We start from the raw sequence: 26,296 nt of genomic DNA, 5'->3' as shown, positions 1-26,296 counted from the left end.
ATTAAATTAAATAAAAATTCAATGAACTTATCTCTGACGCCATCAGAGAGGCATGCGTTTGCACACTTCTACTCCATCGCAGAGAAGGGAAATGGGATCGTATCTGGGGAATCAGCAGTGGCGTTCTTCAGCTACTCTGGTCTTGCCCCTTTACAACTGGGCCAAATCTGGCAACTTTCAGATAGAAACAACAACGGGTTCCTCGATCAGCCTGGATTCAGCGTGGCTTTGAGGCTGATTGGCCATGTACAGAACAATCAGCCTGTTAGCGATGATCTCGTTGATAAGCGTGTGTTTGGTGGTTTTTGGTGGTAGATACACCCACTCACTCCCCTCACAGCTGGGCCTATTCCTCAATTCGATGGTATTCCTCCTCCGCCTGCAATCTCATCACCTGTTTCTTCCCCTATTGCACACTCAAACCCCTCCAACTCACCTCCTCCAGTTCAAATCGATGAAAAATCTCGCTTTACCAAGATATTCGCTGGTTCTGGTCCAACAAACGGTCTCCTCAGCGGCGATAAGGCAAGAGATATCTTCATAAAGAGCAAACTGCCTTTTGAGGTTCTTGGCCAGATTTGGAACCTCGCTGACACTCAAAATCGCGGTTCACTTGATTTGACTGATTTCATTATTGGTATGCACTTGATTCAGTGTTATATGAACAAATCCATCGCAAGTCTCCCTCAAACACTCCCACAAGGCTTTTACGAGCAGATTTCTGGGGGTAGAAACTTATCTTCTCCAATTCCGAGACAATCAACTGGCAGCACTCAGCCTGGTTCTCCTCCACCAAGTCGTCAGGTTAGATTTGCTGCTGTCGGTGACACCGACTCACCTCAGTTACCTACGCAAAATACTCCAGCAAACACTCCACACACTCCACACACTCCACTCAACACAGAAATATCCCCTCAAGAAAAGAGCAACTACGACGGTTTCTACAAATCCCTCAACCCCTCCGGAAACGGCGTCTTGGAAGCTGACAAAGCTGTCGACTTTTTCAGTAAATCAGGTCTCCCCATAGACGTCTTAGCGAATGTGTGGGATTTAGCGGATGTCAGAAAGTCCGGCAGTCTCTCCAAGGACGAATTTGCAATTGCTATGCATCTCATCCACCGCTGCCTCGCTGGCAATCCACTCCCTCCCACCTTACCCGATTCATTAATACCTGCATCGTCGCGAATGCCAGGTACTGCTGCTAATGCTTCTACAACTCCACGCAAACCTACAGACGACCTTTTTGATCTCATGGGCGATGAGTCTGATTTGCAGCCTCAGCATAGCGGCGCTCCTCCTCCTCTCTCGACCCAGCCCACAGGCTTGTCTGCTCAGGGTACAGGCTTGTCTGCTCAGGGTACAGGCTTGTCGGCGCAGTCTACTGGTCTTTCTGCGCAGTTTAGCGGTTCGCAGCCAAATGCATTGCAACAGGGTGTGACTGGCTGGCAGAATTCGCCTGCACAACAGCAGCAGCAGCAGCCACAGCCACAACAACAACAACCACAATCAACCCCACAACCACAATCACAAGCCAGATCACCTTTCGAAAACCCCAGCGAACACGCGCAGCCACGCACAGCACTCGTTGACGATCTCCTCGGCGACTCCGATGTACAGCAGACAAAGCTACACGAGGACGCAGTGGCGGCTGAAGCAGCGCGAGGGCAGCTATCCGCGACGGACCGCGCGTTGTCCGACTACCAAACACGACGTGCGGAGCTAGAGCGGCTTGTGGAGGCGGGAGATGCAGAGCGCCTTAATCTAGAGCATCGACTGAGCAACGCGCATAAAGCGCACGACACAGAAGCGCACCTCGTCAGTGACCTACAGGTTAAGCTGACGGAAGTTACCGCCGAGCGCCGCCGCCTCGACCATGAGCTCATCAGCGCAGAGAGTGACGTTTCCGCACTGAAAGTCGAGAGAGCTGAACTTGAGACGGCTTACATGCGCGAGAAGGAGGAGGCTAGAGTGGTCAAAGCCAAGGTGTTGGAGATTAGTAAACATACGACTGATATGCGTCAGAGCTTGTCCGAGTTGAGAGAGACGAAGGTGGTGGCTCATGGCGAGAATGAGGATGCAGTGGAGCAGCTTAGATTGGCAGAAAGTGATAGGGATTTGGCTGCAGATGAGCTCAAGAGGTATAGTAATGTCGATCCGGCTGTCGCTCTCCCTCCGCCTGGTGATGAGGAGTTGGATGACACGCTCAAGGGGATTGAAGACTCTAGAGTTCATCCAAGCGTTAAGGCTGAGGATTTGGACACCCCAGTGGCTATGGATGAGCATGCAGCAGATGCAACTGATAGGTCCGATATAACAACCGCAGCAAACGTAAAAGATACAACAGATGCAACGTCAACTGCAGAAAATCTAGACGACAAGAATCTCTCGCCGGCGCTTGATATGGCTGCTGCAACCGCCCTCCCAATCAGTCCAGACAGCGAAGCTCATCATGAACACCAAGACGTCTCAAGCGTCTTGAGCCCTGCATCAGCCAAATCAACAAACCCATTCGATAGCCTCACTCCCTCAGCTTCTGCGACTACCGCGATAAAAGACGAGGAGGCATTCAAAGGTACACGCGCTCAAGATGATGAATTGGTAGATGAGGATCCGTTCGCTGGAGCAGGTGGCCACGATGAGTATGACGGTGCTCATGATGCTAATGATACTCGCGATAGTCATTTGACTGACATGAACGCTGCCGCTGAGGTGGAGTCTGAGTCTAACAAAGGCACTGGAATTGCTTTGACACCTTTCCAAGATCAATTCAGCAAGATGGGTGTGGAAGAAGGTGAAAACGAGCCCAGAGTAGTCAAATCAGAGGACGCTAATGATGATGCTAATTTGAAGGCAAGCGACAAGATAAACGTAAATGAATCTGCACCTGTGTCCGTTTCTGATTTCGATGATGCTTTTAGGGGATTCGATAGCAATAGCAAGTCAGACAAGGCGAATATGGACAACTCTAGAGCAGCTTTCGATGAGAGCTTTGCACCGGCTGCGTCGACGGGAGCGTATGGGCATTCATCTGCTACAGACTCATCGCCATTTGATAGCTTCACACCAACAGCGTCAACAGCTGAGATTGTACCACCACCTGCTGCTGAGAAGCACGATGTCTCATCACCATTTGACAGCTTCACACCACCTCCTACAACCACAACCACAACCACTCACTCTAAAGGAAAGGAACGTGGTGATGTCTCAAGTGATGACGATGAGGGACCAGAGGAATTACCAGAGTTGTCAGCACAACCACCTAATCTCAATCCTAACAAAGATGAATTCGATGATGCTTTCGCGTCATTCCCAACGGATACATCTGCATCTGCACAGAAAGAATCAAGCAACAAAAATCCATTTGAAGCTATGATGGGAAGTGGGGCATTTGATAAGAATGAGAAAGATGATAAAGATGAAGATGAGTTTGATACTTCATTTGGTGATCTACCTGCTGCTCAAATTGCGGCTGGTAACGTTAATGGGGATCAGAATGACTTTGAGAATGATGAGGCCTTTGATTTCGTCGCTGATTTCGATCAACCTGGTACATCTAACAAGGCAGCTCCAAATAAAGCATTCGATGGTGTGTTTAGTTAATTATTATTGAGCTATTGACTGACGTCATTGGTAGATTTTAGCGAGACATTTAGCGTCAAATCACCAGGCAGTGAGCAGGCAGAAAACACAGCCAAGCCAAATCTGCCGCCGCGCCTTAATGAACCAGAGGATGATGATATAAAGCAGGTAAAGCAGTTGGTCAATATGGGTTTTGATAGACCACAAGCCATTGAAGCACTTGAGCAGACGGGCTTTAACGTGGAGAAGGCATTGAATAAGCTACTTAAGTGATTTCCTTGTAGAATGTAAATATGAAGATACCGATACCTTTTTATCCGAGTGTATATATGGCTCTGAGGATGACGACGATAATCTCAAATGAATAGAAAGTTTGTGCGATTGATTAGGATACTTGATATCCCGCTAATATCGTGGCTAATTTCATTCCAGAAGGGTCACCATCAACTCCACCAAACCAACTCTGTTTGAGAGGAGAATGCAGCCGAACAACGCTAGCGGCAGCGACACGGTTAAGAATCCGCGTGTGACTTTACCACCATTACCTTCAGAAAACATGAGCAACTCGAATAACTTGAGTAGCACTTCAAATACCCGAGCTCTATTCCCAAGAACTCCTTTCCCTGGACACAGCCTGGGTGAACGCACTCCACTACTTAACCCTCCTAGCCCTGCTCCTAGTTACCTTGGTTCAAAAACCCTCGGTAAAGCTATTAGCAGACAAGCCAACAAATACAAGCGCGGATACGATGACTTTTACGAGAATGATATGGTCGAATCTGGCAAAGGTGTTCGCACATACGCTCACACTCACACTTCAATTGATTACATCCACGATAAGGTGATTTGCTGTGTTTTTCTGGATATTTTCAGCTGAAATTGGACAGGTTAAGGAGGGCGTAAGGCTTAGGCGCTTGCTTAGAAAGAAAGGTATCCGTGGATTCATTTACAAGTCTTTCGATAGAGCACAGGGTTTGTTTGGTTTGATATTTCTATCTCAACTACTCACACATCCTTTTTTACAGGCTGGATTGCTGTTACTATAATAGGAATAGTTACAGCCGTGCGTATCATTGTTTTCATATCTCAACATCCCTGACGTCATCTGGTATCACCTGACATCACTACAGATTATCGCTTTTTCAATAGTACGCACGGAATCATTCCTGTTCAGCTTTAAATCAGGCTATTGCTCATCATCTTACCTCCAATCCAAGCAGTTCTGCTGCGATAACAACTATACTATAAACCAAGACAACAACGTTATCTCACTCTTCTCAACGTCGACAGATTGTCCAGACTGGATAAGTTGGGAGGAAAAACTTGGAAAGCGCTCGGCAAGATTGGCTAATATGACACTAGCTGTCGGATTTGCTTTTATATCATCCGTCATCACCGTCTACATTTCTGCATCCGATGCTCCTTGGGTGAACAATTCGAGCACGGCACACCTAGACGCATATCATCACGCCGCTTCTGGACGCAGGCAATCAACTTCTACCCCTTCTCCTGCCTCAATTGTACCGCAACCTTCTTTAAGTTCTCACAGGGACTCCATCAGCAATTATCTCTACAGTAATGACGCAAATAAGACAGCTTCATTACATTCACGCTCGATTTCAAGAAAGTCAAGCAGCGATGGGGGTAATGAGTCTTCTTCGAGCGACCTTGAGGAAGAATTGCTCGCACACAGCGACCCGGGTGGTGCTCAGTATGATACAAATAACCTACAATCAAAACCTACAGCTGAGAAATCTCAATCAGGCGATGTACAAGCTTATCCAGTTATGTACTTCGCTGCTGGAAGCGGTATACCAGAGATGAAAGCAATCCTATCCGGCTTTGTGATAAGAGGGTATTTGGGAGTTTGCACGCTATTCTGCAAATGTATCGGGTTAGCTTTCAGTGTAGCATCTGGGTTGAATTTAGGAAAAGAAGGTCCCATGGTTCAGATAGCCGCTTGTGTTGGAAACATAACTTCAAGATTCATACGTAAATTTGAAACAAATGAAGCTAAAAGAAGAGAGCTTATTTCGGCCGCTTGTGCTGCAGGTGTGAGTGTTGCGTTTGGTGCACCTATCGGTGGAGTTTTATTCGCGTTGGAAGAAGTCTGCACTTATTTCCCACCGAAAGTTATGTGGAGAGCTTTCTATTGCGCCAGTTTAGCAGCAGTTACTTTGAAGTTCTTGGATCCTTTCGGAACGGGCAAGACTGTTTTGTTTCAAGTCACTTACGATCAGGATTGGAAGTTCTTTGAATTGCCTTTCTTCTTTGTTATAGCGATAGCAGGGGGTATCTACGGTGCATATTTCTCAAAGTTTAACATTTGGTGGGGAAAAAACGTTAGAATGAGGACGGCAGTCAAGTCACATCCAATTGTCGAAGTTGTTCTTATTACCTTGATCACAGCTGTCATATCATCATACAACCCACTAACTGAGATGGGAGGTACAGAATTAGTCTCAACGTTGTTAAGTGAATGCCCATCCAAAACGTCTGGTAAGAAACTCAAAGGTATATTTGCGACACTCTGTGCAAAAGAAGGACAGGCACCTTGGAGTATACTCAAGACGATCTCACTAGCTATGATTATTAAAGGTGTGCTGACTGTAGTCACATTTGGAATGAAGTTACCAGCAGGGATATTCATACCTACACTAGCTGTCGGTGCTTGTTTCGGACGTATGGTTGGATTAGTTGTCGAATACTGGTCGAAAGTGATGCCTGACTTGGCAATATTCAATCAGTGCGTAGGCCAAGAGAAGTGCATGTTGACGGCTATCTACGCGTTGATCGGTGCAGCTTCCGCCTTATCTGGTGTCACGAGGATGACAATATCACTTGTTGTCATAGTTTGTGAGCTGACGGGTACGCTAAATTATGCCGTGGTGGGTTGGGTTTGTTACTGTTGCTGCTAGTCTTGCTGATATTCGAACAGCCATCGATGCTATCAATTCTGATAGCCAAGACGTTAGCAGATACTATTGAGCAAAAAGGCATATACGACCAGTTAATTGACATGAACAGGCTTCCGTATTTGGATGCAAAGCATGAATACAAGTTTGGCAAAGATTCAGTCACGGACGTCGCAACAAAGAAGATACCAGTGATAAGGATAGACGTTGAGCATTCAGTGTGTACGTTACTGGATAAACTGGATACCCTGGTCTTGAAAGGATTATCTGACTCAGGATTTCCGTTGATAATTGAAGACGAAGGGGTGGTAAGACTGGTTGGATATATAGCAGCGAATGAATTAGAGCACGCTCTAGATTCACTCTCGCACAATCCAACAGCAGGCGTGAGATTCGCACAATTTGACACGTTACAGAACAGCATACTTACTCAATCAACGAGTAAATCGAACAACAATAGGAATCCTCCTAAGAGGTTTTCGACTGTTGTGTGTGATGGTGCACCACTATCTGCAAACCCGTACGACTTATCGGCGTACTGTGATCTCAGTCCTTTAGTAGTCAGACCAGAAGCACCAATGGCTCTTGTGCACGACAACTTCTCAAAGCTGGGAGCAAGGCAGGTGTTTGTGGTTGATTCAGTTGGTGGATGTAAGTGAGGTGCGTTGTGAGGGTGCAAAAGCTAATCACCACATCATTAGTCCAAGGAGTCGTCTATAGGAAACGGTGGATAGAGTATTTGAAGTCGTTTGAGTAGCATAGTAATATGGATCACATTTCAGCAAACTGTTTCAGCATTCGTAATAGCATTTTCACAAATAAACTCAGAACAATATATCTTTTTACATATCACCATTTGTACATTTTTAGTACATGACTAGTCTATTATTTCACACGCCACTCCAATGGATAGCGCATTAGATTACCAAATTCGGCAGTATTATGTCAAGGCACCACAGCCACCGAAACAATGACGCTATTAAATGAAGGGTATAAAAGGGGTGTGATCTACTTGAATAACAACCTTAACTTTTGAAAGTGAGTTCTTTTTATCAAAAAGGCTAGCATTCCTGACACATTTAGTGAACGGAGAAGACCAATACAAGAACGACGAATTTGTGCAAGGGGATGAAGAAGCGGATACCGCCGTCAATGCCTCAGCTGAGGATGAAAAAACAATCAGCTCAGAACAGACCGGTGACCCTTCTGGTGAGGTTGAGGACCTCGACAACGGCGAAGATGTCAGTGCGCTCAAGGGGCAGAGTGGACCTGCTAGTAACTTAAGAGGGAGTAGACCGCGGTTCACCAATGACCAGGACATGGACAATCTAGTCGCAAATGCGGAAAAAGAGGATATGGAAGGGCAGTAGGGTGTGATAATAAATGTAAATTAAAAGAAAAGAGAAAATATTGTACATAATCCGTCTATATGACCTTGAACGCGTCAGACAGCCATGATTCGTCTGGAGAGTGAAACTGTAAGTAGAGCATCCACGTAAATTCAATACCACCCACAATCCGCACTATCATGTTCATCGCCGTGTACTTTGAGCGCTCTGAGCAAGAACTTGTATTCGCCAGTTGGGATGGGTGCACCATCTGCGAAAGTGTTCATGTCGTAACGATAGAAAGACGATCCCTGACCGGACCCCTTGAAGCCATTGCGGGACACGCCCAGCTCTTCGTACAAGATACCTAGGGTGTTTATGGTGAGTGTGCTGCTGTTGTTCTTCACGTCAGAGTCAACGTGAGTGTTAGTGTTGGTGTTAATGTTCGTGCCTCCGAGAAGATCAGCCATCCATCCCATCACGCCATCAGCTAAGCTCCTACTGGTTCTTCTGCTATTGTTATTGCTCTCTTGTGCGGGTATAGTGATGCTGCTAGTTGTGCGATTGCGCTCCGTGTCCGCGCCCACGAGATCTATCCTCAAATATGGCGATGGGCCAGCGAGTCTGTACACGAGTGCCGGTCTATCATCATCCTCCAAGGAAAAGGTGAGCGTGTTTGTATCGTTCAACATGGTCCTGTCACTGCTTCTGTACGTGAAAGGCACCGGGAAGCCCTGCTGGAAGAAATCGTCTGTGTTATCGAGAATAGTCATCTGGGAGAGATTGCCCGCTATACCATTGTAGCTAATGTGCAGGGTATTATTAACATCCTGCGCGTCTGTGAACTCGATGAAACCGCTGTAAATAGGCAGACGATGATCGGAGCACTGGGGCGGAGTGAAAACAATGTCGACATCTACCGATGAGAGCGGCTCGACAGACACACTGTGCGCCATTTTCACAGTCGCAGTGTCGTTTGAGTACGGAGGCAGATAGGTGCTAGGCTGGATAGTGCCCTCCTCGAGCACGTAGCCGGTGAGGGCGGGGTGGTGAGCGAGGGTGTAAGTCGTGCGTTTTTGTGAGAGATTGACGAGCTGGACCTGCGCGCTTTTCTCGCCAGCGCCCGCGCCCGTACTATCCGCACCCCACGTATCGTTGAGGTTGACTATATCAGGTGTAGCGTAAGCCGACGCGGCGAGTGCTCTAGCGATACTCGTGCGTCCATTACCCTGCAGCACAGTGAACGCGTCGCCGTCATCTGCATCCACAGCTAACCGAACACTTTGGGCGCTGTTGAGCATGATGGCGCGAGCTTGCTCCGGACTGAGATGCACATCATCTATAGCGTGCTTCTCGAGAAGGAGCGCGAGCAGGGATGCGTAGACGGGTGCGCTAAACGACGTACCACTCTGAATCATGTAGCTGTTGTTTGGTGCCGGGGTGGGGATGTTGCTGCCTATCGCACTCACCGCTGGCTTCCCATAGCCATCGGCACTCGGCCCCATGCTCGAGTACTGCGCGACAAGCCCGCCGCGCGGGATGTGCGTCAGCTGCGGCGTGTAGTGCAGCGTGAGCGTGCCATTATGCGGAATCGCTGAGGCGACTGATGTACGCAGGAGCGCTGTGTCGAGTCCGCCCACGTGCGGCGCTTGCGTTAGGTTGGAGTGTGTGTCTGTGATGAGCACCAGCGATGCGTTGGCTGTCTGTGGAGCGGTGAGCGAGGAGTGCGCGTTAATCAAGTCTCGTCTCTTGCTCGTCAACCTACCTTTAAATTGGCGAGTTTGGTGGAGAGGTCACACTCATCGGTGGAGCTGTCGATAATGAGCGCCAGGTCGTCCAGGCTGCCCATTTCGGCGGCGCTTACGCCCCCACATGCGTCGTCAACGACATAACTCCTGCGCGTCTCGTTGCCTGCTCCGAACACCTCTTCGGGGATGTATGGGAAGCGCTCGCCAGGCAGTTCAGCGACGGTGAGGGAGGCATTGAGAACGGGAACGTAGGGCAGGTCGAGCGCAGCGACGGGCGTCACACCTATACCGCCAGCGGGAGAGTTAGAGTAGAGGAGACCCTGCTGGCCGTAGTTGCCGGCGCTAGTGACGACATGTCTGCCGCGCTGCACTATACGGCTGGCGACGACGGAGGGGAGAGACGTTGTCCACCCATCTGGGCCACCGGCACTGACGTTGATGATGTCGGCGCCGTCCTCGTACGCGCGAATAAGCCCCATCGCGAGCACATCGTCGCCTGAGGAGCCGTGGCAGCCGAATATGCGGTACATGCCGTACGTGGCGTTAGGTGCACCGCCGGGGAGCTCGCGCAGTTGGGATGCAGCGAAACCGAGCGTAGATGTGCCGTGTGACTTGCAGGTCGTGATTGGGAGCGGACCTGGGTTGAGGATGTTGTTGGTGGTGTTGTACGCGTCGCCGACGAGATCCCAGCCGCGGGAGATGGGACAACCGGCACCGAAACAACCGCCAAGTGCCGGGTGGGAATAGTCGACGCCGTCGTCTACAAAGGCTATGAAGATCCCGCTACCAGTGAGGTTTTGGGCGTGGGCGTATGCCAGGCCGGACATGTCTAAGACAGATTGAGACAGTGTTTGGACCGCGTAGAAGGAAGGCTGTGCCTGAGTGCCTGAGACGAGTGGATAAAGTGAGGGCGTAAAGGAAGACTCTGCCAAGTTGCGCTGTTCAGTATTCACCACCTCTGTAAACGCATTTGGGCTGTCAAAGGAGTTGATTGGGTAAACATGCTTGACAGATTCGAGGGACGGGAGGTGATAACTGTGGTCCGAGTTTTGCAAGTGTATCGCAGCGCCTACAAACAAATCAGGGGAGTTGAATGACTGCGTGAGTGTGTATGGAATATCGCGCGACTGGAGCTGCTGGAAGAGAGAGTCGTGTGGGGCGTGGCCATCAGCCAACTCCAAAGCGTATTGAGTAGTTTTTGGGATCGCGCGGGAATCACTCCAGGAAGACACAGCTAGCGTACATGCTACGAGACAGAAGGAAAGTATGATAAACAGCCGGGGCATGACGGTTGACAGGATAGAAATGAGGAAATGAAATGTCTAAATTACAATCTTCTCTGCTTCTTAGGTCTTGTACCGCCTCTGACCAAGTTAGTCTTATCCTTGACCAAGCTCAGACGCTGCTTAAAAGCTTCACCTTCCTGTGATAAGAGTGCTGCCCAGCTAGCCGATCGTCCTTGGCCAAAACCTCTAAAATGCAGCTCAAGGGGACCAAACTTGGATTGGTGGAGTGAAGAATCGATGGAAGAGTCATTGATCTTGTTGAATAGAGCTATTGTGGACTGGTAACCAGCTTCATAACCAGCTTTTTGGGCAGATTTGAAACCAATTGAGCCCGAAGAAATCCAAGTTAGCGGTTGATTGAGGTTGTTGGTTAGTGTTATGATAGTGTTGTTCCTTGTGCTGTGGACATTTATGATTGATTTCGTTGTAGATTTGTTGTAGGATATGGCGTTGCCTGCATTCAACGAGCTTGTTAGATTTTTGGTGAATTTGGCTGCGTTCATTTGGTGTGAGGGATGGTTGGGAGGAAGGCGGGAAATCTAAAGATCCAAAGGGAATATTGGAATATCAAATGTATCGAAAGTAACAAATGTATCAATAATAACCATATAAAATGGTATAAACAAGGATTTCTTGATATGTTAGCGGGTGTTTCAACGGGTATATTACACCTACAAGGAGTCTACAGGATATAAAAGGATATAAGGATACACAGTCTACACAGGATACTGTCTACAAGTTTATGTTCACCAGTAAAAGGATCTCAACCACCAAGGCCACCACTGAAGCAATAAGTACCAAATTATTTGGTACCCTATATAAATCTGACATATTATCCAATTCCAGCTTCCTGAGTATCATCATAATTGAAAACACAACAGATAACACCAAGTAGATTAGACTAATAACGTCGTATTTAATTAGAATTGAGTTTATTATAATGATGAATATACACCGCCTATAACTCATTATAGTCCTATTCGCAGCATTCTTTGTATCAGTAACGTCTTTACTTGAAGCAGCCATTAACGTTATGAAGAAGAACGAACTAATTAGGGAGAGCGGATTGGTGGATATTACTTGTATAAGTTACTGCAAAGACGTAATCATTGTAAATTTCAATGGAAACCTTGTAATTCTAGGTTTAGATCCACCACACAAGCTACTAGCATTAGACTCTATAGGAGATCACTCACTTATATTTAATAACACTCAGTGCTTATTATCTACGGGCAACCCCTATAGCCCTAATAAACTCATTTTCTTCGATTCCTTACAGAGACTTCTCGTTGGTGTTATTGAATTCAATCAGCCAATCACTGCTATTGACACTTCAACCCAATTTATCGCTATATCCTTAGAATCATCTGTCTACTTATACTCTACGTCTCCTTCTTACCACTCTCAACTCCTCCATAAACATTCCACCCACTCAAACCCCATTTCCCAGATCAACACTCAAAATTTTCATTCCTTGTTTATCTCTTCTGGAATGAAATTAGGTCATTTGCACGTAAACCACTTACACCAAACACACTTACAATCTTCTACTCTCTTCCAACCTCACATATCAAGAGTTTCAGCCATCTCCATCTCCTCTGATAACAGTTTATTCGCCACTAGCTCAATTAAAGGAACTATCATTAGAGTATACAACTCAATCACTCTCCAACTCACGCACCAGCTGCGCAGAGGTTCTGATATCGCTCACATTACTTCATCTTCACTATCTTTCTCTCCTGATAACAGACATCTTGCGTTGATATCCGATAAATCCACTCTTCACTTGTGGAATCTATCAAACGGATCTCGATCGAGATCAACGTCTTTGTTCCATCTCCCTTCACTTAATTTACACTCCTCCTTATCCCCCTTCGTATCTTCATCACAGCAATACGCCCATTACAACAACTTCCAAGAATCTTTTGTGCTAGCATGGGAATCTATCAACACTATCATCATAACTTCAACTTTTGGTAGATTGTTCAAGTTTTCAGTGTCTTATGAGGAGGGTGATAAGTCTTCATTACAACCACTCGACTTTAACAACTTTGTCAGTCTTCTAAGATCATAATGTACATTCATATCTTGTATTTTTACATTATTATGCTTTCTAATCGTGTATACATACATTCGAGACGTCTCCCTTCCTGGTCACCTCCATTATTACACCCAGCCTGTCAATACTAACGAGCTCTAAGGCACATATTAGAATGCAACACCCAACGCGGAATAATACCATGATATCACCTACCCATCATTCCCATACTAGCATCCCACTCTCTCAGCCCCACTTCATGCGCTCTATCTAAAACCATTTTATCCACTTGTGCGTGGTTGTGTAGCTTTGACAAGATTGTATCGATCTTGAGGGGTGAATCAGTTGGTATGAGTGGTGGATATCAACAAGCAACTCACCTTATCTGTGAATTCAATCTGTTTGTCATTTTCACGCTGCTTTCCATGGTCACGTTGCTTGTCAGTTCCACGTTGTTTGCCATTACCATTCTCATATTTATTCCCATTCACCTTATCATCATTACTAATGCGCCACATACATCGATTGTACGCCTGAAATAGTGGTGTAGCCGGTACATTCGAGTGCAATATAATCTTTTCGACTGTATGACTGATGCTATTGAGGAGGATATCAACACCAAACGAAGGATAATTGTAAAACACCCCTTTGGAAGATGAACTGTGATTTTTTGTCGCATAAACTCCCAATCTGTTGTCCCTTTTTTCAAATGTTTGTTGAGGAGAACCGAGTAGAGCAACGACGTCAGCAGCCGTAGAGCGTGATATATGTATTGGATGATGCGATTGATCATCACCTGTAAAAGTAAAACGAACGCTCTTCTTTGGTATAATCAGTGCCTCCGCAATCATACCATCTAGAATAGGTATTGGATTTGCGCTGATTGTGAAGCTAGATGACTGCGCGTGTATGAAACACCACTTCATACCCGGCCATTGGTCGAGGGAATCGGTCCTACAGGGACCAAAAAGAATACCAGCGTCTGTGCGACTAAGTGTGGTATTTCTTTGGATAATAACTTTCGAATTGTAGATTATATCGAACGAGATACTGGGTAGTGCTATTGTGATGCTAGAAAGACGCTGAGTTACGCCATCAAAGTACAAATCGATAGTGCTTGGTTTGAGTCTAATGAGAATATTGCTACGAACTGCATCATTATCGCCGTGCACCGTTATCGATGAAGTTGATAGAATTGGGTTATAGCGGAGTTGGTTTAGGGTGGAGTAGAGTGATTCGCCTAGCTTGAATGCTCCTAATCCCCTTCCAGGCGATAGTGCTAGCATTGAATCGCTGTGTGGTGTCATGGTCACTGTTGAGTGCCATCTACTCTCTCTGCACTACTCCCAACACCACGACCACTTGAAATTAATTAATTTAGTTGAATTTTACCAGCCACAGCTAAAATTACAAGCTATAATTACGTATATTTATTATTATAATGGCTGCTGAATCCCCGCCTACGACTTCCACCAACTCCAAAGTCGGCATCAGTCTCGGCGTGAAGGACTTCAACGTCGATAGCTATGCCGCTAGGCTAGTAGATGCCGAAATAAGTCAGTCGATTGTTGTGATTGGCTGCGACCACCTCTAATCACTCCCAGCAGACCTCAAAGAGAAACTAAATATCGCACTGGAGTTACGCGACAATATCGATCAAATATCTCAGCATCAAGATTATGCTAGATATCTATCCACTCTTCTTCCCGCTTTCTTGGGTTCCCTGAGGCAGGCAAAAATATCCCTCAACGCTTCAACCAACGAGCATAAATTCCGTAGCACCATTCTCACCCTCATTCATCGCTTTCCCCCTTCTCCTAGCATCAGCGCTAATGTCGACGATCTCTTCTCCGTTCTCCTCAATATCCTTCGAACCGACAACGAAGACAATGGCTGGCTCTGTGTTAAGATCATCATCGATCTTGTTAGGTCGTTTAAAAAGGAAGCTGAAGGTCCCAGTAAGCACTTTCTGGAAGTTTTCAAAGGTATGCTCGAGCAAATGCCTGCTGTTGTTGAGGAGGTGTTCCCTAACGACGGTAGTGGCATCTGCAGCGACATTACCAGATACAAAGGCGAGCAGAATCAACAACGTGATCTACTCCCTGCCTTTAAATCGTTCAAAGTCATCACTGAATGTCCAATAGCCGTCGTGTGCATAGTCCAATCATACCAGCATTCTCTGGCGCAGTACATGCTCGACACTTTTGTCACTCTCTCTGTAAATATTCTCCAGCTCGAAGCTGGACCACAACGTAAGCTGCACGAGGAAGCTGCTAAACAAGGCAAAAACAACACAACTATCTCACCTCTCATCAAAAATCGCAATTTATACTGCGAATTCATCTTTTCTCAAGTAAAGACAGTCTCATTCATTGCTTATGTGTGCAGAGCTTGGCATTCTTATGTCACCCCACACGCTCAAACACTCGCCAAGGCTTGTTTACGTTTGTTGAAAGATTGCCCAACTGAATTGTATTCGGCAAGGAAGGAAATCCTCGTAGCTACAAGACATATTGCAGGTATAAACGAGATTGGCAGACCTGCCTTCTTGTCAGTGTTTAATGAGCTACTTGATGACAAAGTTATTGTTGGCGAGGGTATCATGACTAGAGAGACTCTAAGAGTGTTGGGTATGGGTTTGCTCGCTGATGTCTTTGGTACTGTTCGGGGAGATTTATCTTTTGATCAGATTCGTCAAACTCTCAATAAAGCCTTAGTCAACATGCTCGATCCAACGCTGCCACCACACGCTCATTCCATCTCCATCAAGAAGATTGTCGCCCTTATTGATCGTATTGTTACGGCTAATAATGTCCACGAATCTGATGGGAATCCTAATGAAATGCTGCATATGATTGTTCACGCTCTCATCAGTAAACTCAAAAGCATCAAGTTGTTTAAAGATGATCTCGTTCAGATGAGACTTGTGCCTGGTCCAAGAAGAGGTGTAAAGGAAAACAATACCGATAATACTATGGAGGTTGATGGTGACGAGAAGGATACAAAAGATGATAAGAACGGCTACGATGAAAAGTTCAACCAAGCCAATGAAATTGATGAAATTCAAGTCGAGCAGTCTAAACCTGTCGGCGCACTGATAAATGTCCAAGAGCCATCATCAGAGAAAGTACGGGATGCAAGAATTACATTCAGATTCACTTTACAAGCTTCCATAGCCGCTATTACTGCCTTCAAGCATCTACCAGTCTCGTCTGCCACTGGTCCAAAAGGCAACTTGAATGCACAGGGTTCAGCAGGTCCAAGCAGCGAAGCACTTTGCGAATTTTTCAAAGCATCCGTACAATCATTTGGACTTTACGACAGAAAGGGAGATAAGGAAGGTGCAGAGAATCTGGAGAACTTTTTTACTGCATTGCTCAGGGTTGAAGCGCTCGTGTTTCAAGATGTGATGCAGAAAATGGTACCCTACTTAATTGATGAAATACTTGAGCATCCACCACTTTTCAATGCCATCAACGTTTTCCTAAACCACGAGCCTCAGTCACAGATTTTCCTGAGCATATTGATCAAGTTTTTCATAGAAAATTTACAGGTTTTCTCCACTGATGATCATGAACGTATTACACTCTTCCACAAGCTGTTTAAACACATAATGAGTTCAATTACGCCACCGAACGACTATCTCTTTGCTGGATGCACTGGCACTATTATGCTCAAGTCTATACGCTTAGCTCACAAATCAAAGAATCCTTACAACTATTTGATACTGTTGAAGATTCTAAGCCAAGCTATAGGTGGTGGCCGTTATGAGAAGTTTTACATGGAAATTCAATCGCTGCTTCAATCCTATATCGACGGTCTGACAAACTTACTAGATGAATCTGACAGACCGAACAGAGAGATTATTATACAATTATTTTTGATACTACCTATGAGGTTCCAAGTGGTTTTACCATTCTTAAGCTCGCTCACTCGTCCACTTTGCATGGCATTAGAATCCGAGAATGTCGAAATATTAGAACAAGCGCTGCGATTGGTGGAGATATGCGTCGAGACCTTGAACCCTCTTTACGTAGACCCAATACTCACGCCCTACATTCGACAGATTCAAATGGGGATTTATAAGCTACTCAAACCAGTGCCACATAATCACAAGTTAGCACACACCGCTGTGAGGATACTTGGTAAACTCGGCGGAAGAAATCGTAAAGCTATTAATAAACCTGCAACAGTCGATGCCAAAGTCGTCGATCAACCACTTTCGATTAACGTCGCTTATCATGAGAAGGAGAGCTTGAAAAAGCTTAATTTGATTTCATTCGTAAGGTTGGCCATTAAAGCTATAGAGAATACGTCGATCGAATGTGCGCTTTCAATATCGGTCGACAAAGTTTACAATAGATCGGCGGACGATGAAAGAGCTATATCAATTTTGAAACATTCTCTAGCCCCGCTTTTGCTGAATGGCGTTAATGGTTTAGTTCAGGAAAATTCTTACCGGGAGATCTTGGATACACTCATCAACGCTGCCACCACAACTAGCTTATCGTCACTATCTTTAGACTTTGTCAAGGAGCTAGTAGTTTTCGTGATGAAGAGGGAGATTCAGTTTGTTTATCTCAATTGGAATGATGGCATTGTGTCTCTTTCACGTCTTGGTGGTGTCACCCTTGATTGTATTGCTAATTGTCTCACAACTGCAGTATCACGCGACGAGAAATTGAGCTACGATTTAGTACTCTTCTCCGTGAATCAAATTGTCGAATTGGTCGCTGGTGTCGATGAGGATATGAAGGGATTTATCTTTAATCAATTGTCATCGCGGTTTTCTTCACTCTGTCATGATCAGCTCTGGCGTTACAAACTTGCCGGTTTGAAAGGCATGACTCTCATGATTAGTGATGATGTCAATCTAGGCGAAAAATGGATCTCTTCTCATCAAATTGAATTTTACAGAGCTGCAGTGTATATTCTCAAAGATATGCCACTTGAAACTCCTGTTGAAGTGGACCTAGTCATCGATTTTATTAGAAAGTGGGTCAACCTATGTTCTGAGAATTTTGCTAAACAATTAAAAATAGATTGATTGATATCTGTAACGGTCCTCAGAGTATCACCCACGATAGTGCTTTGGAATTTATGGATGCTTCACGCCCATCGACACCGGCAGCAAGCACAGCCAATCCTTTCAATAGTGGTAATAGGCCCATAGAATCACCTTCACTCAGTTCAACATCAGGTCAAGGTTATGATAGCGTTAGATATCAATTCAATCATCTCATTAGTATTTTGATAGCTGACCTGACATCACCCAAGGATATCGTGCGCAAGAATACTCAAAATACCTTGTCGCAGTTGTCAGAGAAAACTGGTATGGCTATAAAAGATTTACTGGCACCTGGTAAAAGCGTCCTCAGCAGCGCTATTTATCATAAACCACTGAGAGCGCTACCTGTTCCCATGCAGACTGCGCGCATCGATGCTGTTACCTACTGCTTACAATTAAGACCTCAAGTGTCAGCGCATAACACACCTCAACCTGATGAGAAGGAGAAATCAGACAAGGAGAAGATCGACAATCCAGAATCAGCTGCACCACCTAATTCACAATCATCCGGCGTATTAGAAATCAGCGAAGACTTGACAAGATTTGTGCATGAAGTCTTGGGTATCAGCGATGCAGAAGATGTCGCTATTATCGGTCAACGCCCATCTCACATTGTTCAATTAGCATTGGCAGATTTGCGAGTAGCCTGTGTCAGGTTACTCACGGCGGCTACGTCTACGAGTGACATATTCCGATCTGCAAACCAAGCTCGTATGCGCATTATTAGTGTTTACTTTAAAAGTTTATACGCACGTAGCTCAGAATTACACGGTGTTGCTCATGATGGAATCAAGCAGGTTCTCGTACAGTCTGGTAAAGTTCCCAAGGAACTGCTTCAAACTGCTCTCAAACCAATCTTGATCAATCTCAGTGATACTCGAAAGATTAATATTGCAGGCTTAGACGGTTTAGCTAGGTTGTTGGAACTCTTAACCAATTACTTTAAGGTTGAGATTGGTACAAAGCTTTTGGAGCACTTCAAATCATTGCTTGATGAGAAAGACCTTAAAGCTGCTCCATCACCTAAGATAAATTTACCTCCTAATGCTACTATTCAACAGCAGCAACAAGCGTCGGTAATCGCAGCTCAGACTTCGAACCAACCCCCATTGTCTGGTGATTTAGCAGACCTTCACGATGTAAAAATTATGGTGGCTATTGCCAATGTGTTCAGATTGCTACCTTCAGCTGCGAATATTTACCTCGAGCAATTTTCCAATCTAATCGTACAAACTGAGCAGCGTTTTAGAAGGGTGATAGGTAGCCCATGGACCACACCTCTTGCTCAATATTTAGATAGATTTCCTAATGAGGCCAACGATTTCTTCTTGGGTGAGATATATGACTAGGCTTTATGAACGTATCTAACGCGCAGCATAGCTCGTATGGACTCAGCGGAACACTTCAACACGTACAGAGCTGCCCTTACATCTCCACACGCCGAGAATCTGAGAGCAGATGTTTTAGCAAATCCGGAGCGTTTAGTTAACAGCTTTTTCTCATCTGAAGCCCTGTCTAAGCCAGGTTTTGCACTCCATGGTCTCAAGATCGTCAGAGCGTTGATAGATATTCACCCAAATATATTGGCTGCTAGTGAACAGCAGCGCAGTGTTCTTTGGGAGTCTATATGGGGTCTTTGGTCACAGCACGTTCAATCGGACAAGCCGATAGCTGATATTTACATTCGCACGAAAGAAATTGAAACCCTGTTGGAAATTCTGCTTCTCCATCTCATCAATCATCCTGATCCTGCTATGCTGATTTATATGGCTGAAGTTTTCACGCTCAAGTTGCCTCTCAATTTGATTGGTTTGTCGAGATTTTATATCAAGAATGTTGCCCTCTCAACGTCGTCCGAACTCAAGCATGTCACTCTTAGCCACTTTGTCAATAAGATCCCTGATGAAAACCTCTCACAGTCACACAAAATGTTCATCGTGAGACATATCGTCAATCCTATTGCTGTGGTGGCAAAGTATCGTCCTGAAGAGAACGTTATTGATGAAGGCTTTATTGGAGAAATGCACAATAAAGTATGGTCTCCATATCAAAAAGAAGAAGAACTGAGTGAAGTTGGAAATGGTCTTTTCATAGAACTGCTCAATTTCTCGTGAGTATGAGTATTTCTGCGTCGAAAATCCAGAAATTATTGACAATTATTACAGTGCCACACTTGTTGATGTTTGTCCTGATCTTCTCGGTGAATTCAAAAAGGATGTTATCAAGTTTGGATGGCTATCACAGCGTCATGTCGACGCATCAGTCAAACACTCTGGCTACATTCTAATTTGCAGATTTTTGAGAGCATTCGACTCACCTAGCAAGATTACACGTGAAGTTTATGTTGGTTTGCTGAAAAGCGTCCAGCCAGAAACCAAAGCCATGACAAAGGAGGCGTTAGACATACTCACACCAGTGTTACCTCAGCGTGTACCCGAGAAAGCACCTGCCCCTGTCTCGCATTTGCCACAGTGGGCTATCAGGATTAGAAGAGTTTTAGTCGAAGAACAACAATCAGCTGCACAATTATCAACAATTTACTCTTTGATCATCAGGCATAGCGATATGTTCTATCCAATTAGGGAGTTGTTCGTTCCACACATGCTCAATTCTATCACGAGAATGGGTATCATTCCTTCTGCTGCAAACGACACTCGCCAATTGTCGATAGATGTACTTGAGTTGATTTTACATTGGGAACAGAGAAGACTAGCAGATGATGAGAAGTTGTCAGAACAACCACAGTCTGGTGACAAGAGAAGAGCTTCTGAATCGTTTGACGAGCAACCCGCTGCTAAACGTACAAGATCTTCAACTGCTACAAGCACTCCTCAGCCAGGTAGCAGTACGCCTCAACCTAGTACGCCTAAGACTTTTGTTTTGCATCAGAATCTCAAAGGTCATGCTATCAACTATTTGGTGAGGTTTGCCTCAATATCGAGTGAACCTATTTCATCTCCAGCATCTCTTTCAGCTCGTGCTATTGGCCTGTTGAGGGGCTACCAAGCTCTTGACAGTCACAACGATATAAGTGCCAAGCTGGCTTACTTCTTGAAAGTACTTGCACAGGTGAGTAGCTAGTCTTACGATTTATTTTGATGAAATTGACATCCAAACCACAGAGCGAACTGAAGGAAGAAAGTGCGACTGTCCACTGTAATTCAGCTGAAGTACTCTGTGCGCTTGCATTACCTGAGCAGGACTCCTATTTCAATAGCAACTTGGCAGGTTTAGCTAGAATAATTGAGAAATGTTTTACTTCGAATATCAACAGACTTCATCTCACACTTGAGCCCCTCGTCAAACGCATTTTCAGTATCCTTCCATCAATCACAGAAGAGGATGACAGTCAGCAGGGTCGTGAAGTCAAAGCATTCTCTAGTATGATCGAAAATATCATCAACGATGGCTTATCTGGTTCTAGAAACCCACACAATGCACTTTGTCTGCTTCGTGCATGGACGGACGTTCAACCTGATAAGTTCGACATGTTTATACCAGCACATATGCGTTTACTACAAATAATCACTCGTGAGCATTCCTCAGCTGATAAAAAGCCAAGCTATCTCATAGATCCGAAACTCGTACCATTGACTCTTGACTTACCGCGTAGAAGAGTGTCGCAGTTGGGTGATGCCAGAAGAATATTTCTTACTTGCATGGTCTTGTTGATTGAGAGAAGTACGAGTAGCGATGTTATCAAGTACATACTTGAAATGATTAAGACATGGATCACTGAGAAGAATAATGCTTTCCCAACTGCCCGTGAGAAGGCTGGTCTTCTTATCAAGATGATGTCAATCGAGGAACGCCAGTACGATATCAAGGGGGTAGTTAGTGACGCACCATCGAAAGAAGTTTCACAAAAACTATTTAATGAGTACCTGGAGTTGATTCTTAGTATCTACAAAGACTCTTTCTATGCGAGAAGTGAAATGACTGTTCGTTTAGAAAATGCTTTCTTGTTGGGTTGTCGTGCTTCCAACCATGATCTTAGGAGTAGTTTTATTGAAGTTTTCCATGAAAGTATGTACCTTTCTGTTGCTTCAAGACTTCAATACGTGCTCGGTGTACAAAATTGGGACTCCTTGAGTAATGTCTATTGGATTCATCAAGCTTTGGATCTTGTTCTCGGTTCTATCAAGTCAGATGAGCTCATCGTTAGTGGTGAATATGGTGAGGATGCTTTCGTCGCCAATTTGAAGTCGTACAGAGTCGATGGACTCATTGATGCAGTTCGCCACTTACAGTATATGGATGATTATTCCGCGCACGATATCTGGATTACTGTTTTCGGCTCAGCTTGGGCTTCAATTAACAGGAAGGAACAAGCTGAAATTACTAGACATATGATAGGTCTGTTGGCTCAAGAGTATCACTTGAAGCAAGTCGACTCTCGCCCAAATGTTATACAGACAATCTTGGATGGTATTCTAACAGCCTCTCCTTCTATTGCCCTCCCCCCACATCTCGTCAAATATCTCGGAAAGACATTCAGTGCATGGCACACGGCGATTTTGTTATTGGAACAGCTAACGGTGGTTGGACGAGAAAGTGAAATGGTCAATGAAATTTCAAGAGACGCTTTAGCAGAGATTTACGCAGATCTTGCAGAAGAAGATTTGTTTTACGGTCTTTGGAGGCGTCGTTCTGGATATCCCGAAACCAACGCAGCTCTGTCTTACGAGCAGCTTGGTTTATGGTCAGAAGCTCAAATTATGCATGAAAATGCTCAAATTAAAGCAAGAGCGGGTAACGTCCCATTTAACGAGCCCGAATACGCTGTCTGGGAAGATCATTGGGTTTTATGCTCGCAAAAATTACAACAGTGGGATCTACTCACTGATCTAGCAAAAAATGAATCCAATGCTGATCTCTTATTCGAATGCGCTTGGAGAACATCTGACTGGTCGCAAGATAGAGAAGTTATAGAAGGAGCGTTCAAGAATTTGGCTGACATTGCAACTCCTAGAAGGAGAATCTTTGAGGCGTTCATGTCGTTGGTCAAAGCTCAGGATACCAATGAGCCATCGAATGATTTTAATAAGATTACAACTGAGGCGATTCAACTATCACTCAAAAAATGGCATTCCTTACCGGATATTCCTGGCCCTGCAAACATTCCTCTTCTCCATACTTTCCAACAGTGTGTTGAATTGTGGGACGCTTCAAACATATTCCATACCTTTGCCGCCACAAATGAAACTAACGTCGAGCAGCGTTCATCAGAGATTAAAAATATAGTACATCAATGGAGAGATAGAATGCCTAACTTATGGGACGACATTAATCTGTGGTCTGACTTGGTGGCATGGAGATCGCATGTATTCCAAGCTATCAACAAAGTCTACTTGCCAATCATCAACAACCTTCAAGCTAACGGCAATGGTCAAACGAATACCGGTCAAAACAGCTTTGGATACAGAGGCTACCATGAAATGGCATGGACTATCAATCAATTTGCTCATGTTGCTCGTAAACATCAATTGCAAGACGTCTGTATCTCATTACTCACCAAGATCTATACTCTCCCAAACATTGAGATTCAGGAAGTGAGTGATTAGTATGAGTATCCAGAAAGCGATTAACTAATAACACTTCAGGCATTTCTGAAATTGCGTGAACAAGCAAGATGTTTATACCCAACAACAGATGGACTGGGAGCTGGTTTAGAAGTAATCAATAACACTAATTTACACTTTTTCGCTCCATCGCAAAAGTCTGAATTCTTTACACTTAAGGGAATGTTTACGGCTAAATTAGGCCTACATGATGACGCAACTCAGTCGTTTGCACATGCTGTACAGACAGATTTAAACTTGCCAAGAGCATGGGCGGAGTGGGGACGTTATAACGACCAGCAGTTCAAGGTGCATCCTGAAAACATGTCACTTGGTGCTAATGCTATTAGCTGCTATCTTCAAGCTTCAGGCCTCTATCGTAATCACAAGTCTAGGAAACTCCTTGCACGGGTTTTGTGGCTACTCAGTTTGGATGATGTCAATATGACAATCTCTAAAGCGTTCGAGGTGTGTAGTTTGAACTATGGTGGTGTATTATATTGACAACTTTTAAAGGCTTATAAAGGTGACTTCCAAGTATGGTACTGGATAACTCTTATTCCTCAACTATTGCTTTCGCTATCGCATCGTGAAGCGAGGCATGCCCGTCTGATCTTGATACAGATTGCAAAGAAGTATCCACAAGCGCTTTTCTTCCACTTGCGCACAACGAGAGAGGAGTATACAGTGTTGAGAAGACAAGCTCAAGCAGTAGCAGTGGCAAAGGCTGAAAGAGGTGAGCAAGGACCAAACCCACATCTTGCGCCGCCAGCACAAGCCGCGTTGACGCCTCAATTGGGATCACCGGCAACAGCAAATGCTAAGCCACAGCAAGGCATGCAACAGCAAGCTACACAAGGTCAAGTTCCACTCTACAAGAACCCTTGGGACTGGGTGGATGAAGTGCTGTCTATACTCAAGACTGCTTATCCACTACTAACACTCTCTCTCGAAACAATGGTTGATCAAATTGCTGCACGTTTCAAGTCGTCGCCGGAAGAAGACGGGTATAGATTTGTGAATGCACTGTTAGGGGATGCAATAATGAATTACGCCACGAGAGATAAAGGGAGTTCGATGGAGTTATCACCAACTACAAGACAGGCTTTAAATAAGTTTATTGAACAAGCTGTGATTGGGAAGCAGAAGCCATTCGTGAATGAGCCAGGTCTCGGTTCAGAGTTGCAATTATCGCAATACATTAGGAAGTTGATGATTTGGAGAAAACGATTCGAAAAGGTACTCGATTCAAGGCCAAGATTCCAGTCGTTGGAGTATTCGCGTAGGCATTTGGTTGAATTCCATCTCAACAAGTATGATCAGATTGAGATACCAGGTCAATACAACAAACATGAAGATGAAGATAGGTCGACGTTCTTGAAGATTGCGAGAATAGCACCTAAGTTTGAGTTTTACAAGTCACATGGGGTTAGTTGGAAGAGAATTACATTCGTTGCGGTGAATGGCACAAGACATCCATTTATGGTACAGATGCCTCCCACCAGACACGTTAGACGTGAAGAACGTACTCAGCAAATCTGTCGGATCTTTAATGCGTACGTAGAATGTGTGGGATGAGGTGTTCAAACTAACAAGAATAACAGAGTGATTGATCGTCGTAAGGAGTGTAGACGGAGAAACATATACTTCAACGCACCTCTATCGGTTCCACTGTCAACAAATCTCCGACTTGTGCAAAATGACCCAAGCACAGTGTCACTGGAGGATATTTCCAACAAACACTGCGAGGAGCTGGGAGAAGATAGTATCACGCCGATACTGACATATATTGAGAAACTCAAGTCGGTTTCGAAGGCGGATGATTCTGTGAGTTATGGTTTTTGAATTGGAAGTTAATTGACTTGAATGTTAGGAAATTACAACGTTGAATCTCAAGATGGAAATAATTGAGGAGATTGCAAATAAGTACGTTCCTGAAGATGTGCTGACGAGGTATATGAATCGATCAGCCAATTCACCATCAGAATTTTGGATGTTGAGAAAGCAAATGTCGAACCAAGTTGCGACGATAATCTTCATGACGTATGGCTTCTGCATTGCACATCGCCAACCACATCGAATCATGATTACGCCTTCAACTGGATCAATGCATACCACAGATGTGATACCAGGGTTGATTAATCAAGATTGTCAGCTATCAAATCCAGAATCAGTTCCATTTAGATTGACGCCAAATTTACAACATTACTTGACGTCGATTGGGATAGAGGGAGTTTTGGTATCATCAATAGTATCGTTGGGGAGATGTTTGACGGAGCCGCAGTATGATTTGGAGAACCAATTGAATCTGTTCGTTAGGGAAGATGTGTCGAGTTGGTACACGAATCAACGCCGTCAGAGCCCTTCGGATGGTGAAGTGCGTAACTCGATACAGCAGAATGTTGACGGGATAGTTGCGCGAGCTACGGTATTGGGTTGCAAGTATGAACGTGACCAGTTTAACTTGAACCAAGGACAAGGTCAGGGCGCGAGCGGCGGTAGCACCAACAACCAGAAAGTGATACCTGCTTGTCAAAGTGTCTTGGATTTGATTGCCAAAGCAACAAATCCAATTGAGCTTGCTAAAATGGATCCACAATGGGCGCCAGTAAGTCGATTGTTGGGGATTTATATGAACATGAGTACTAACAATAGCTGCAGTGGATTTAAGGGGTTTAAAGTAGTACATGTAAATATTATTTGTGTCTCAATTCATGTCTTTATTGATTGTGAGTTTGCTGATGTAATGTATGTGTGTGTGTGATATACAAAT

The 26,296-nt window shown here is 44.8% G+C and overlaps 6 protein-coding genes across 6 annotated transcripts; 3 read left to right on the top strand and 3 right to left on the bottom strand.

The window, feature by feature from the left end:
• Positions 1-21: 21 nt before the first annotated feature.
• J056_001714 (H(+)/Cl(-) exchange transporter 5) lies at positions 22-7,864 on the top strand (the record flags this gene model as incomplete). The annotated part of the gene is made up of 9 exons (XM_009271342.1): positions 22-289; positions 341-3,586; positions 3,635-3,848; positions 4,012-4,420; positions 4,467-4,551; positions 4,605-4,642; positions 4,710-6,467; positions 6,518-7,145; positions 7,578-7,864. 9 exons carry the CDS (start codon positions 22-24, stop codon positions 7,862-7,864), a joined length of 6,933 nt encoding a protein of 2,310 aa, XP_009269617.1.
• A 55-nt stretch (positions 7,865-7,919) lies between these two features.
• On the bottom strand, positions 7,920-10,856 carry J056_001713 (Minor extracellular protease vpr; the record flags this gene model as incomplete). Its single annotated transcript, XM_009271341.1, has 3 exons — positions 7,920-7,957; positions 8,010-9,525; positions 9,588-10,856. 3 exons carry the CDS (start codon positions 10,854-10,856, stop codon positions 7,920-7,922), a joined length of 2,823 nt encoding a protein of 940 aa, XP_009269616.1.
• A 41-nt stretch (positions 10,857-10,897) lies between these two features.
• J056_001712 (uncharacterized protein) lies at positions 10,898-11,359 on the bottom strand (the record flags this gene model as incomplete). Its single annotated transcript, XM_009271340.1, has 1 exon — positions 10,898-11,359. The coding sequence occupies one exon, from the start codon at positions 11,357-11,359 to the stop codon at positions 10,898-10,900; it is 462 nt and encodes a 153-aa protein (XP_009269615.1).
• Positions 11,360-12,348: 989 nt separating this feature from the next.
• On the top strand, positions 12,349-12,930 carry J056_001711 (SVP1-like protein 2; the record flags this gene model as incomplete). Its single annotated transcript, XM_009271339.1, has 1 exon — positions 12,349-12,930. The coding sequence occupies one exon, from the start codon at positions 12,349-12,351 to the stop codon at positions 12,928-12,930; it is 582 nt and encodes a 193-aa protein (XP_009269614.1).
• Positions 12,931-12,969: 39 nt separating this feature from the next.
• J056_001710 (UPF0183 protein At3g) lies at positions 12,970-14,201 on the bottom strand (the record flags this gene model as incomplete). Its single annotated transcript, XM_009271338.1, has 3 exons — positions 12,970-13,052; positions 13,111-13,222; positions 13,275-14,201. The coding sequence occupies 3 exons, from the start codon at positions 14,199-14,201 to the stop codon at positions 12,970-12,972; spliced, it is 1,122 nt and encodes a 373-aa protein (XP_009269613.1).
• Positions 14,202-14,335: 134 nt separating this feature from the next.
• J056_001709 (Transcription-associated protein 1) lies at positions 14,336-26,193 on the top strand (the record flags this gene model as incomplete). The annotated part of the gene is made up of 11 exons (XM_009271337.1): positions 14,336-14,450; positions 14,499-17,889; positions 17,937-19,294; positions 19,343-20,072; positions 20,128-21,031; positions 21,085-23,514; positions 23,566-23,991; positions 24,040-25,079; positions 25,128-25,350; positions 25,397-26,131; positions 26,185-26,193. The coding sequence occupies 11 exons, from the start codon at positions 14,336-14,338 to the stop codon at positions 26,191-26,193; spliced, it is 11,361 nt and encodes a 3,786-aa protein (XP_009269612.1).
• Positions 26,194-26,296: the final 103 nt, after the last annotated feature.

The sequence above is a fragment of the Wallemia ichthyophaga genome, assembly GCF_000400465.1.
Source record: "Wallemia ichthyophaga EXF-994 unplaced genomic scaffold scaffold17, whole genome shotgun sequence".
Classification (NCBI taxonomy): Eukaryota; Fungi; Basidiomycota; class Wallemiomycetes; order Wallemiales; family Wallemiaceae; genus Wallemia; species Wallemia ichthyophaga.
The sequence above is the reverse complement of the archived record's forward strand: the minus strand, read 5'-3'. Positions and strand labels throughout refer to the sequence as shown.